Source organism: Antrostomus carolinensis, unplaced genomic scaffold (genome assembly GCF_000700745.2).
Source record: "Antrostomus carolinensis isolate BGI_N321 unplaced genomic scaffold, ASM70074v2 scaffold17752, whole genome shotgun sequence".
NCBI classification, from domain to species: Eukaryota; Metazoa; Chordata; class Aves; order Caprimulgiformes; family Caprimulgidae; genus Antrostomus; species Antrostomus carolinensis.
In genome coordinates, this window is record NW_010297802.1 from 47406 (window position 1) to 63196 (window position 15791).

The 15791-nt window shown below is 36.8% G+C and overlaps 1 protein-coding gene across 1 annotated transcript in view; it reads right to left on the minus strand.

Annotated features, from left to right (window-relative positions):
• Positions 1 to 15791, minus strand: part of ATG5 (autophagy related 5) — a 70807-nt gene that overhangs the window by 46988 nt on the left and 8028 nt on the right. The window contains exon 3 of the mRNA XM_029083562.1: positions 11243 to 11405. Coding sequence (XP_028939395.1) covers positions 11243 to 11405 — 163 coding nt within the window. The remainder of the gene's footprint in view (positions 1 to 11242; positions 11406 to 15791) is intronic.

The following is a 15791-nucleotide window of genomic DNA, read 5'->3' on the forward strand; positions in this document are numbered from 1 at the left end:
AGCATACTTTCCCTCGTCCTTGGGAGATAGTGTTGAGAACAGCTTAAAGCTTTCACTACACATTGTGTGGACTGGCATCCTACAGTAGGCATTAATTGGTTTATACTTTAATTACCACTTCTGACTATAAACTCAGTTGATAAAACTACTAATTATGGTGATACACAGAATCACAGAATGTTAGGGACTGGAATGAACCTCGAAAGAACATCTAGTCCAATCCCCCTGCCAAAGCAGGAACCTAAATAAGATCACATAGAAAGGCGTCTAGGTGGGGTTTGAATGTCTCCAGAGAAGGAGACTCCACAACCTCCCTGGGCAGCCTGTCCCAGTGCTCTGTCACCCTCACTGTAAAGAAGTTCCTTCTGAAATTTAAGCGGAACCTCCTGTGTTCCAGCTTACACCCATTGCCCCTTGTTCTACCATTGGACATCACTGAGAAGAGCCTGGCTCCATCCTCAGGACATTCGCCCTTAACATATTTATAAACATTAATGAGGTCTCCCCTCAGTCTCCTCCAAGCTAAAGAGCCCCAGCTCCCTCAGCCTTTCCTCATAAGGGAGATGCTCCACTCCCTTAATCATCTTGGTGGCTCTGTGCTGGACTCTCTCCAGCAGTTCCCCGTCCTTCTTGAACTGTGGGGCCCAGAACTGGACACAATATTCCAGATGTGGCCTCACCAGGGCAGAGTAGAGGGGGAGGAAAACCTCTCTCGACCTACTAACCACACAAAACAGAACAATCAAGATCTACTTAAGCTAGTGAGCTTCAGATTCTACATATTTGGAGACATCCTACATGAACAAAAAATAAAGCAAACATTAATTTCATTTATTTGTTTAATGCTCCTATTACAGGAACTAGAAAAGTCACATAAACAGCTTAATGTCTTCAACATGAGCAACACATGTTATGGATCAGAAGAACGAGACATTCTGAACAAGTATCAGACTTACGGTAGGATGCACATTGTCCCCTGTGGCATGTATGTCAAACAAGTGAATCTTTGAAGGCCAAAAAAGTTAAATAGTTACCACTCACCTCCCAGAAATCACACAGGATAATCTTACTTACAGCAGGTAAATTTATAAATTTATACTTCTCAGATTATTCTCTGAACACTCAGACAATGCTCAAGACAATCTATTGTTTTATGAAGATGTTTAAACTTCTAGGAGCTTCTGTAGTTTCTAAATATAACATCAATAAATCTGCAACACTTGAATAACAAACTTGTTGCATTTCTTAATCAAGTATGTTCTGTCAATCCACCTGATAGCCCAGGGAATGAAAAACTTTCTAGCACATCAGACATCTTAAGACATATCTCCACTGTGTGTACAGCAGTGTCTGAAGACATCTAAGCCTACTCATCCTCATTATCTTATACTGCTGTCCTCCAAACATCTTTCCATGGATACAGTATTTTTACTACAGGAAACTGAGTTGGGTGTAAGAAAATTAACGCTAATTTTTAAAGCAAGCAGCAGGAAAAGGCTATCCAGTTTGCATACTGATATATATGACCTGACAAGAGCTTTTATTAGCATCAGGAGTGTTGGCTGAATGCCAGAATCCTAAAGTCCCAAAATACAAAAAAACCTGCTTTCACAAAACCCTTAAGACCCAAAGCTTAAAACAAACAAAAACCCCAACGTGCCCAAGAGAATCCCCAATCCCCTTGAAATTACAAGTGAAAGAATTAATCATTCTCCATTTTTGTGTGTAAATACCTCCTATTTATGCAAAACAGACTTAAGGAAGCTAATAAAGCTATGACAAGCTGTAAGAACTAATTAGTGCTTTGGCTTAACAGGACTTAAAGACAGGACCTGCTGGCCAGAAGTTTGACAGTCAAAACAAAACAGAGTTTTCATCAAGCCAGTAAACAAGGAAGAGTTCTCTATCTGTCAGCAAAAGCACTTCACACACTCATCTCCCTCCCTCGTGAAAAGCTTATGCAGTCTACATGACATATAAATTCCCATAACAGACAAACCTGATGACTTTTGTTTTCCACAATCCATCTGTTTTTAAGAAAGTGTTTGACCGATGTGTTAGAGAGTCTCTATATTAACAAAAACTAGTACCTGCAACAGGCTTATGTTCACATCTGAAAAACAATATTTAAAGGCAATAAGATTTGAACAGAAGCGAGATTAGTGACAGTATAAAAGTTTCAGATTACTCTACTAATCATATTTTTTTAAAAAAAGAGAGGATAGTTGCTATATAACTTTGTCTGAAGTGAAATATAAAAACTTTTCTCCCTGTATTTTATGTCAAAGATCAGAAAGTTAATAACCAAATAATGGAGGAGACAGACAGTTGAAAAATCTATTAGTTAAGCCACCTATATTAATAAATATTCATTTATTAGAAACACAGTCACTACATGCCCACAGACAGACGTTATTAGCCTTCAGTACTAGAGATGCGCAGAATCTAAAGATAGCTTTGAAAATATGTATTTACATATATAGAAATAGCAAGAGTTGGCAAAACTACAAGGACTTAATGTCACCCACAACAGTAATCTCAGAACACAAATTAATTAAGCAACAAATTAAACCTGAAACAAGTTAGCAAATAGAGCGTGCCACATTATGCATTTAATGTTCAGAAATCTATCACTGAAATTGTTCATACTTTTAAAGCATCCTTTAAAACAGTTTAAAAAAAGACTGTTACAAGGAAACGGCTGGAGAATTGTCATTTCCTTCATTAAGCAAGACTGGAGATTCAGCAATCACTGAAATTAATCCAAATTTATAACTGTTACATTAAAAAGTTGTTAGTAACTCCAGTCATAGCTTATTGTTAATAGGCAGTAACTGCTAAACCTTTTAATATTACATAGTTTTAACTAAGGATTAGCCCAGGCTGAAGTTTTCAAGGCTGGCCTCTTTCTCAAGCTGAAACCTGGGGGCAATGTTCTTCAGACAACCAGAAAAGTTAGTTTCATTCATGCTAGTGTCTTACAGTCATTCTCTGAAACTCAAGTGCTGTCACGCTTCAAACAACTTGAAATTTCACATGGATCTTGATGTTAGATGTGTCTCTTCCACCCACCTGACTACAAAAACAGTAACCAGGATGGATCACTGAGAGGGTAAAGGGCACTGCTCAAGTGCTTGCAATCAACATAAGCATTTCAGCACAGCACAGCTTTAAATCAGCATACACACAGAATACTGCAAATTATGACAGAATGAGAAGTTATATCCACAAGTAACTTGCAATAATACAGCAGTGGTCATAGCATATGCCCAGTTAAAATGGAGTTCTCTGTGTAGAACAGTGGGCAACAGAATTAAAAAGTCCCACCCTAATCTTTAAACTTATCAACAGAAATACCTTAATATTAGGGAAATACTTTGTTTCTGTATTTGACACTGATGCAACTGCTATCAGAGTACTGACTCCAGAACTGGATATATTTCAAGAAGACTGTGGAGAGGGTTTAAATAACAGAAAGAATTAATGCAAAGTGAGGGAACAATTGTGTAACTTAAAAAAAGGAAATGGTAATTCATGGCTTTTCTCTTCCATTATCTTTTTAGAAAGTCAAAAAAGTGAACTAACAGGTGTAGCCCTCAGGGTAGCATATACACACAATTTTTTGTCTGGACTATTCACGGTTTCTTCATAAAGCCATCTAGTTGTGCAAGTCAAAAAAACCCAAACACTTGGAACTGAAATGTATCTCTAGCTCTATGCAAACAAGACCAATTTGCAGCTTGCATAAAAACGTGTCCAATCCTTGACTTTAAAAAACACAAAAGTTCTGTGTATTCTTAATGGTTCACCACTGTCTAACAACTGTATGAACTACAGAAACGATGCACAGCTACAAGTACTTGCGCAGAACCAACCATAGCATTAATGAAGAGACCAAAGAGACTCCAACAGATGTATTAGAACTATGGAAAAACTTTAGATTGGAAGTGCCTTTGGAGGCCAAGCTTTGGAATAAAAACTTCTGCCCCAAAAAAGAGCTATCTACACAGATTTAAATGAGTTTGCTGAAAGCTCTGCCCAGTCAAGTTGTGACTGTCTTCATGGGTTTCCACTCAACCACGTTCACACCCCCACCCCAATATCCCACCAGACTTCCTCCTGCTGCAACTTGCAACCATTTTCTTTTGTAATTGCCCAATTCCACTGCCAACGGAGGCATGTCTGAGAGAAGTGTGACTCCATCTGCTCTACAAGCCTTTCTTTTAGGTAGTGGAAAGCAGCTGTCAGATCCATCTTCAGCCTAAACAAGGCAGTTCCCCCACTGTTTTTTAATACAGCATATGCTCCAGCTCCTAATCATCCTAGCAACAGTGTGATGGACTCTTTTCTGTTTGCCCACATTTCTTTTGTCCTGAGGTCCCAAAGAGGACACAACATTCCCAGCACAGCTTTACAAGCGCTGAGCTGAGGGAAAGAATTACTGACCATCTGGCTATATTCTAGGGGACACACAGGCTAAAGTAGCTCCTTGGTTAATCTTCATTTCAGCCACACCACACAACAGACTTTTCATTCAGCTTGTTGTTCACCATTACCCACTTCCACAAAGCTGCTTCCCAGTCAGTCTCTAGCCTGCCCCAATGCATGGGGTTTTTCCTGTCCCTGGTGCAGGACTCTGCACTTCCATCTGTGAGCTCCAGGAGGCTCCTACTTGGCTACTGCTCCAGCAGTTCCCTGAATGACAGATCTGCCCTGTAGTCTTATCAGCTGCTCCCACCAACTTTTTCTTTTAGTCATAAACAAACACAAAGTTTAATCCATCGCATACGTATCATCAAATAAACTCTACTGTATAGACAGCTGCAAGTCAAGGATACAAAGTGTATTTTCTTAACATTAAAGCAAGTATATTTTCTACTCACTTGTGCTCTAACAAGCATTGCGTTTAACTGCTACAGCCAGAAAGGAGTCTTGGAATCTTCTCAAAATCTAGTATCAATTCTACTTCCACCTTGTTTCCAAAATGACTAAGACTCTACATGCACACATAGTTCTGCTGACTGGTGAGCAATTTTAACAAATTTTATAAAAAGTTAAATTTTGTGCAGTTTGCCTCAAGCATGAAGCAGCTTTGTTGATGAAAGATAAATATTTTAAACACTTCAAACCTAACTGTACCATGCTGTTCAGAAACAGTATTGACAGCTGGTTAGTCTCATTTCTCAGCTATTTAAAGACTTGTCTCTAAATTACTTTAGGCCATCTAAACTCATTGTTCTTATTCTTGTACAATAAAAACACAGATAATTAAGATTATCAAGGACTTGAGGAAGACTGATACATATTTGACTCTTGACAACTACTACAGTTCAATGCCAGCCTTTTTGAGAACACAGTTTGAAATACTAGTATGGCATCATTAAAACATTAAGATTTTTTTTCTTTTCTATTTTACACATTGCCACCATCCACAGTTAAAACATTCTTGCTACTAAACGCTTCGGTTACTTGGGTATTTTGACAGATCATGGTATATAATACAAATCCACAACTGAAGAGGGCACCCAAGTTTACTCCTCTTGTCATACCACTTTCAGGCAAGGGTAACTATCAGATATGGAGATAAGATCTTAGAACTGTTTTGACTTAATCTAAGTGACAGAAGCTAGCTACAGAAATATGTGGAAATAGTCTTCATGTCATAGATAGCAAAGTAGCAACATTCAGCATGAATGTACATATCTGCAGTAGTCATAATTCTGCCTTGTAACTACGTAACAGTCATTACCTGAAATATCTCCACTGCATGATGTGCCTATTAATCTTACATACCAAATTCACATTCAGCTGGCATGTTACTATATAATACCACAGGAAAGCAGTAGAGATCGTAAAATTTGAAAGTAAAAAACAAATAGGCTTTACTTGGCCTGTTCATGCTAAATAAGACATGGAATCACCGCAACAGGGATATAAATTCAAACTCTTCAATATATATTAATAGATTATATGGTTGGCAGATTACCTGTGCCAAAGAGGCAGAGGTATCCAAGCTTGCTCCCTCTCAGTTTAATGGTTTTCATTAGACAGATGGACATCTAGCATAAGATGGTGAAAACACTAGAAAACATCTGCCCTTTTATAAGGGCAGTTAGTGATAGAACAAGGGGAAATGGCTTTAAGCTGAAAGAGGGCAGGTTTAGATTAGACATTAGGAAGAAATTCTTTCCTGTGAGGGTGGTGAGACACTGGAACAGGTTGCCCAAGGAAGTTGTGGCTGCCCCCTCCCTGGAAGTGTTCAAGGCCAGGTTGGATGAGGCTTTGAGCAACCTGATCTAGTGGAAGGTGTCCCTGCCTATGGCAGGGGGGTTGGAACGAGATGATCTTTAAGGTCCCTTCCAACCTGTACCATTCTATGATTCTATGATTTTACCTCTGTCTACCTTTGTGTAGACAACCTCCTCTCATGGTGGAGACTTCAGTATAAAGTAGCATTGTGACTGCTGGGGTAGCTTTTGCTTTCCTCCCTTTTCTGCTTTCATGCCCTCCTTAGAGACCCACTGATTCTCACTGACCTCAAAGACACAGCAGCTCTGCTGTGCTCCCTTGTTGACAGCAGAGCAGAGAAAGCCAAGGGGAAATTCAGTCTGCTGTCAATTCCCCACCTTTGCACTGTGATAAAGGGCAGCTATGCAAGTAGGCATGAGGCCAGCACAAAAGAGTAACAAAGCAAAAGCCAGTTTCAGGGGGATGACAGTTTAGAATCCTGATACTGCACCCATACAGGTGGAGCAGTCATTTGTGCAGAAAGGGTAACAAGCCAGTAAACACTGCAGAACTAACACTGAGGTCTAGGTCACAATCCATTACCAGAAAAAACCCACAACCAATCAAACACCAAACAAAAACCACCACCACCAAAAAAAATCCCTGGGAAGGATTGCTGTGCTGCATCTGATTCATTCTGCAGGTCCTGTCTGGACCTGGTCCCAGCTCAGCACCAAAACAGTGCTGAGCTAACTCTGTGCAGAGATGTTTGAATCTGTCTATGCTGCACCCCCCAGGTTCCATAAAATCAGCAGCTCCAATGTTTGGTGTATACCATGCTATCTTAACTCCAGAATAAGCAGGTATTGACACTAATTATAAGAAATTTGATGAATTTCCAGAAATTTTTAACCACCCATCCAGGAAGGTAATGACTTTTTTTTTTTTAACCCTCTTTTAACCAACATGCCCATTTTCAAAGCTCAAAACAATTGTTTAGTCTTTCTTCACAGTTAACCAAATCTCTACAGATAGAACATGGAAAGATACTACCATTTTGGTAGTGATACAGGGAACAAAAAAAAAAAAAATAAGATGGCTTTGTGATTTAAAAACTAATGGCTTGTTCATTCATTCTCCTGTTAAATTTCTGCAAGTTTTCTAAGTACATATTGCCTAATTTGTAAGTTTCAAATGACCAGCTGAGATTAGAGATTTGTTCAGCTACCAAAGCATGTTCATTATCTTGGACTGAGGTAAAGGACAGCATTGCTACCGTCAGTTCTTTACAAGGAGAAGAAACATACATATCAAACCTGAGTGGGCCATGTGTACCCAGAACAAATGAGATGCTGATAATGTATGACATTATTTCTTTTTGCCAGTTCTAACATTTCTAAACAGGAATGTGATAACCCAGAAAAAACATGACTTCAGCCCCTCAAAAACCTAGGAATGGTTTAGATATGATTTAGAAAGAAATGTAAGAAAACACAGGTCTGATTCTGTCAGTAAGACCATAAAGAGATCGCATGCATTAAAAGACAAAATATTGCATATTCCGGATGTTTGGAGGATTTTCTTCTTTAAGAAGAATACTTCAATATGGCCACTTAACTTTTGGTAAGGCCTACAGTATGAGTGAGTATTACATTCTTTTTCCATAATATCTGCAGTAATGACTTCATTTTATTTTATAACATATAAAGAAGCCTTAAAAATGGTCATGAGTTCTACTGTTTATTTCCCCCACTCATGTACCAGAAATACCAAGTCTAGTCTTCATCAGGTTATAAAGGATGCCTGTGAAAATTCCAGGGTATGGTTGTCTATGTCTCTCCACAACTGATGAAAAGCAGTTGTGTTGAATCTAAAAATCCTCCTTTATCAGAACCATTATACACTGAAGTTACAGATATTAATTCTTTGAATCATGCAAAAAATATTGCTCTCCCCCTAAAAACAGTTGACATTTCATTTGTTTGATCCTGAGTCATCACTAGGCCCAGAGTCTTAATGTTCCAAAGCTGAAAGTCTCTATTTTTCTATACAAAAGTCAGAAAAAAAAAACAAACCAACCTCTCACTTGAAAATATTCTTTATCCATGATAAAAATGGCCATAACACTATTAAAGCAAGAACAGTAGTAACATTTTCCATCAATTCTGACCAAAGAATTTTAACAATTCTTACAAAGGAACAGAGTAAGTATAGCTATATAGCCTGCCTTTATCACTTCCCTACCACAGTCAGACATCCGTGACACTGGTCAAAATTAGGGCAACACAGATGTACCCATCCCAAAGAGTGTTCGTTCTAGCAAAGAAATATCTGGTTTATGAACAAAAATTGACTTACTGAAGTCTGAAGATCATGCAAAACCACAGCAGAAGCAATAGACAGAAAACTATATTTACATTCCTGATATGGTAGCAATTAACACAAAACCAGAAATGGTGGGAGGAGGGATGAAAAGGTTGTTATGAATACCTACCAGCTGTTACCAGCACAAGATTTTGCCAAATTCACTGTCACAACTCTTTCCATAAAACTGAAGTTTCTCATGCTACCTGTTTAAGTACTTCCTTCTTAACAGAAACATTTATACCACATTACATTTTAAATTGGTAGTTACATTTCTCCAAACAAGCAAAATTGGGCTTTTGGGGTTTTTTTTTCAAAAACATTAAGTCGAATACATATCCTCTAAGTATTGCTATCACTTGTTAAACAGATAACACGGTATTTAAGAACTGAAGAAAACTGAAGTTTCACAGAAAAAAAAAATACTGCAGATGTATCATTACTTACAAGACAGTTATCACAAATGCTACTTTCTTTTCTTTTTTGTGGTCATTCATTCTGTTTCACAAAGAGGTTTAAAATTGTTACATCTCAAATGAAAGCCTATAAAAACATACTGAAAGATAAAACATGCTTAAAAAGAGTTTTCTTGGTTTCACAAGCTTTTCTTGTTTCTCTTTTATGAGGAGCTGAGAAATTAAAATTAGCATTTGAAAGTATTCAAAAGATTGTTTAAACTTCTCATTTAGGTGTCAGATTCCACAGGTGCGATTTCTCTTCAAGTACAGTGAAACCTTCTATAAATCAACCTTGCTAGGCAACCTCTGTTCTTGACATTATAAAGCAAAACAGTAACATTCTCGTTTCCGTGCAATGGAAGATACCCTCAGACAAATAATAAAATAAAAGACAGAGCCTAAGATGAGCATGGAAAGAACACGCTGCATATCTTTTCTCTTACCTTACATATTGAGGGTATCAAGGTTCTATAATTTCTGGTTAAGAAAAGAACCTTAATTCGTACTATTGCATTGTGTAGTCAACTCTTCTGCCATTATTATATTATAATTCATTACATTCATTCTATAACTCATGTTAGAGGTCTTTTAGTTTTGATTTTAAAAAGCATTAATAAAATGAGCACATAAAGTGCACCACTGGGAACACTTGAGCACCGGGACTTGGTGACAAGATTTCTATTTGCAATAAAGCTAATAATTCTTGAAATAGAAATAAAATTATGCTGGCAAGGCATTTTGCTTCTCTCTAACTAAACTGCTTACAAGCCAAATACTATTACAGTAGATTTTTTTTTTTTTTCACAGAATTATTAAAATTGCAGTTTGAATTGACTTGTAACAATGTAAGCTTTAGGAAAACATCTGTTTTTATACTGATTCTGGCTTCCAGTGAACCCGAATTCTTTATTTACTGCTAATTCACAAAAGCTAATATATTATCGGTCAGTTCGCTGGCTAGTACCTATACAAAACAGAATTTCTCAAGAAGTAGTTTGAATTGAATCAGATGAAGTGCAGTTTCTTACCTGATGGGTTTTGCAGGTATGTACTGCATCTCGCAAGATCTTACCACTCAAATGGCAAATTAAGATAATACCTTAATTTCTAACTCTCCCTCAATTAAATAAAAAATAGAAACCAGAGTTTTTAACAAGCACTCAACCTTCAAAATTATTACAGGAATACCTTGAATATGAAAGGCAGTACCACTAAACAACTGAAAAATTAGAAAACCCACACACTCATGATATACACACATTAAACACAGACTAATTTGGAACCTCACTGTCTAAAGCAAACACACGCCTCAAGTCTTCTTGCATTCAAAACTTCTGTTTCCTTTAATTTTCTTTCTAAACATATGGGAAGTTGTTAATTCTAAGTGTTTAGTATTTTGTATCTCAACATAGAATAAATATCTTCACGCTTACAGCTTCCATAAAATAAATCAACCAGTAATAATATAACAACAGCTTCAGGAGATGAGGAAAATGCATTGAAAGTGGAGTTACCACCCATTCCAGACAGCAGTTTCTGAAATACTTACAAAGCTTTCCAACTTACAGGCCATGATAAGAAAGAGGAGACACTAAATACAAACAAGTTATATTTTGCAATGCAATACATGTTCATGCCATCTGTGCAAAGTAAGAACACTAATTATTTTAGAACATTCTGTTCTGAATTAATACTTACCTATGCAGAAATCTTTGTGAAAGCCATAGTAATCTCAGCAATAAAAAAATATAAATTTGGCAGAGGGAAAAGTAAAATTGCTAATCTACTAGGCAACTTTTTTGAAAGTTTACCTGTATTGTTTATTAGTAACAATCCTTAAGCATAAACTAGAGGAGACAACCTTTTGAACAAAACTTACACCCCAGGTGTCTCCCAAATAAAGACCATCAAGTTGCATGAAAGTACACTGGACAATTTTATCTGTTTATTTCGTTTTGTTGCTAGTTTTGGTTTGTTAGAACAGAATACTGACCCAGTTTAGTTCCTTGAATAACTCAAACCTCATTTAGAGTAAAAAAAAAAAAAAAAAAAAAAGATATTTTCTGTGACATTAGACTAAAATCCTGCAGAACAATGACATTTTATATCCTGTATCATGACTAAAATTTGAAGAAATTATTTATTAGCATGCTAGACCTAAATATAATTAAAATTTGACATATTGTATTTACCATTCTGCAACCCCATCCACAGTTGCTTATGATCCTTCTTTTGCATCTCATTGATGACTTGACTTTTGTGCTTTAAAGCATCTGCTTCTTTTATACAAGCCATAAAATGAGCTTCAATCACATCCTTAGAATAGCAGTGTAGAAGATCCTTTTCTGGAAAATTCTACAAAGAGAAAAGATAGATCAAGAGAAATAAATGCATCACACACCTTAGAAGATGAAGAATAAATGATAATTTTTATCAGGTTTGTATTTTATATAAAAGAAACACACTGGAATCCTCTACTTATGGAAGAAGGTAACAAACCATTCTCTTGCTCTGCTGACAAGAAAGGTTTTACAGTGAAAGCATTTTAAGGAAAATTAAAAGTTGAACTCTGAAAAATTACTCTAAATCACCCAACCTCAACTTAATAAACACATTTAAATACATCAGTGGATATATTTAGGCACTTACATCCAAAACTCAGGAAATTAATGTTTTCAAACAGATATTCAATTCTCTGGCAACAAACAGTAGAAAAGGGGTAGAAGTAAGTGACAAGAACCCAACTCCTATTTTCTCTCAATGGCAGTTTAACACTGATTTCTATGCAGGCCTTTGAAAAATGTTTCCTCCAAGTATCATCATCCACATACTTGAACTATAGCATACATGCCACTTACAAACATTTTTCCTTAGAGATACTGGCAATTCTTTTCAGCTCTAACTTTACCTAACACGTGCCTATTGCTAGCTCGTGTGACTCCATTCTATACCCCTTTTATTTGGTTAGAGTTGGTGCCCTGCGTTCAGCATTGCAGACACACAGTTACCCCTCCTCAGGTAGCTTTTATCCCCCCGAGTAAATGATAACTACATTTCCCAATTCTTTTATTAGGTAATTATAGTAGCAAATGTCATTCCAGTACAAAAGATTTATTTGGAAATTAGCTAATCAGAAGTTCTGCATTGTACAGGTATACAGTTAAGGTTGTTCTTGCTCTATTTTTATTTTAATTAACACTTACCATCACTTGCCATTTTACAATAACACAAGCATTCAGTATCACAAATTCATTATCTTTAGTTTTCAAAGGTTTATAAACCCAGCATGTTTTATTCCGTCCTTATTCGTCTTCTTTTCACAGTTGCTTATGACCATGCTGAACAGTGCAAACCCCCAGAGCCAAACTGGAGTGCCATCATTAGTACTCCCCTTCATAACAAGAACTTGCCACATATTTTTATACTTTATTTCTCATCAGTTATTCCACAAGAGGACTGTTCACTTCCTCTCTAACCCATTACAAATTGGCTATTAAAAAAAGCTTTTGTGAGGGACTGTCAAAACCATTTCAGAAATACAAGTCCATATAACAGGATATTTTTCAAAGGCTTTTACAACATAGTTAACATATTACAGTGGGAGCAATATAATGCTGGAAAAACCCATACCTTCCCTCCTCCACATTAAACCAGGAAAAATAGTGAAAATGGCTTCAAAATTATGGAAACTCAAAATATCAAAAAACCACTAACAGTTGTCAACATGAAAAGGAGATGGGGATTGCCTTACCTAAAGTAAATACTGAGGACAAGAATGATAATTCCCTCCTCATTAGGTTATTGAAATGAATTGGAAATTAAATAACGGAATTTCATACTATGATTCCTCCTGATGACAATGAACCCAGATTCTGGAAACTGTGGATCAAAAGGATGAGTATCTTCCAAAACCAGGAGTATTAAAGGGAAGAGAAGACTGCAAATATCTTTTCCACCAACGCATACACAGTTTGGTGTTGAACTCACAAAGGGAGTGCTATTGTTACTTAGGACTGATGTATGTAGAGCTGACTAGAAATCTAAGGACAGAGATAAAGCTTGTTTCATATATGAGGATGGCCAAGTATAGAGACATGAAAGAGGACAGAACAGAAAGGAAAGTTCTCCTTCTAGGGCAGACTTTGCTCCCCTTCTTCCCTACAAAGCTGAGTGTCTCAGCATAATTGGGCCCAAGATGAATGGAATACATTACTGGGATTGTTACTCACCAGCTGACATCTGTATAGGCCTGTAAAATACGTTTAGAAGTTTAACCTACTTGCTCAAACAAAAAAAGTAGAGTCTGGTAACCAGTCCTGAAGCAAAGAACAGTCAGAAACAGCATACTTCAAGATCAAAAAAGTTCTTTATATGCAAGAATTCAAAGGGAGACACTGGCACCCCTCAAAAAAAGATGAAACAATGGAATGTACCTAATACCAAGTAATACAGGAAACTAGAAACTGACTTTCACTATTAAAAGCTGAAGCTTTAGCTAAGTTTATGAAAACAATAGTTTTGTTATATCAGCTGCTTTGTTACACATATGTTGAAGTATACTGAACTGCAGTGTCTTTTTTTGGACATTCCTTTCTTTCTATAGGCAGGCATTACCCTGCTGACTTTATTCCAATGAATTTCAAATTACAGGGAATGTCACTCCCTGGGGGTGTGTTCCAGAGAACATACACAGTGTGGTCTGCAGAATAGCAAGGAGATACTTAAAATTGGTCAAAGCTAGCTAAGCTAGTGGAAAGAATCGAGCCATAGTAGTACAAAGGTGTGACATGATTCATTTTCCCAGCTTCTAAGGGATAAAACTGAGGAAGACTGGAAAACACTCCTACAATCTCAGTGCTGTCTACTCTTTTCTATAGAAGAAAAACACTGACACATTTCTATGCAGTACTCTGAGTAGAAGCTGAAAAAATCTAACCATGAAAGTGATAACTTAGAAAACAACACTGCTGCATCTACAAGAGGCATATGAAAGTGTCACCTGCATGAGACTATCAACAGAAAATATGGCTTCTCCCCTGATTTATAAACTAGGGCACAGAATAATAAGTTTTATATTTAAATATAGAACATGTATGGTTGTATTTTTTTTTTTATTCTATTTGCCTTCTTTCTACTTGAGGAAACAGTGATCAAATGTAAATAACTTTATTCAGTTCCTTGAAAAAAAGGAGATAACTGTAAGCAAGCTGGTAGCCAGGCCTGGTGACACACCTATGAGACTTGCAGAAAGTTTTACCAGATCCCACAAGTAGCTTTAATTCAAGTAGTCTTATTGGTGATGTCTTAATCTCTCCATGTTCTGTATCTCTGAAAGAAAAGTTATTAAGGGTTGACTCTGATTTTCTTAGAAAGCTCAAGTAGTACTGGTTTTGTTTCACACACCAGTAGACACTTGCAGCGTAAACTTGGTCATAAAGTAGGTATCATCTGTACAGACAGGAGCACTAAGTGACCTCTCACATGAACCTGTTCCAAAAACATCACAGGTAATTTCAATAGCCTGGTTTCATAACCCCATTCCACCCATATTTATCTATCAGTTCTAGTTCACAAAACATCTGTTTTTACTGTGACAGTCTAGTTTCATTAGGTTATGTTTGCAGAAAATTATACCAATAATATAGCACTAAAAAAAATAAGCAACATATGCAGTGACAGGGCAAGCATCCATATTTTTGTGTTTAGTTAACCACCAGTGGTCTTTTTTTTTTTTTTTTTTTTTTCAAAAAGATTAATTTTAGAAAAACCCCTCATTTATATTTCTGGCTTCCACAATGTCTCCTAGCAGTTCCACAATTTATCCATATGATACATGGAAAAGTACTTCCTATTCACTCCACCTGACTCAATTTTTAGCTAAGAAAATCAAGAAGACAACTGCTGTTAGACAAAAGATGCAGCCTCTCCTCCTCTACATCAGGTCATGGGTGAAGAGGCAGGCACCAACAGATAAGGGCTTCAGCAGAGGGAGAACATTAGCCTTTCCCCTGGCATACTCCATTTCCTTTCCTGCTACCATTTCCAGAGCAGTTAATCACTTCCTACCTACTGCACAATCTGGAGAGTTGGTTACCATGCTAAGAACATTAATAGTACTAAGCATGCCAGAGTAGCATGAGATGAGATTAACAGGAAGAGATAGAGTTTCTCTCCTTGCTGTAAAGCCACACCTGGGTAACAAAAACAACTTTCCAGACTATGGCTTCTCAAGATTCTTAGATATTAGTACTCTGTTCAAGCTTGTCCTTCCACGACTATTTAAGGCAACTGTATTTCAACTTTACTAGAGATATAAATGCATGTTATTTTATGGCATAGCAGAAGTATGAATGAATAAACTGTTTCCTCAATGCAAACAAAAACTGTGTTGTGTATGCAGACCAAATAATAAACACAGTTATTGTTTGCATTGAAGAAACAGTTTATTCATGTTACAGGTATCTGACAAGTTTCTGTCAACTTTCAAACTTCTGCTGAACAGAAATAAACTTTTCCCATGTTTTTAACTTTAAACAAAGACAACTGATGGGGGGAGGGGGGGAGAAGTTACAAAACACTCTTTTCAGATGTTCAAGATATCTGTTGTCGACTGTATGCTTTGGTAAAAGAAAGGAGAAAGCCATGACAGCAAAAGTTAAACCCCAGAAAAATCTAATGCTGTTCAATTAAGCCAAATAAAAATTATGGCTCTTTGAAAAATAATGACACACAAATGAAAAG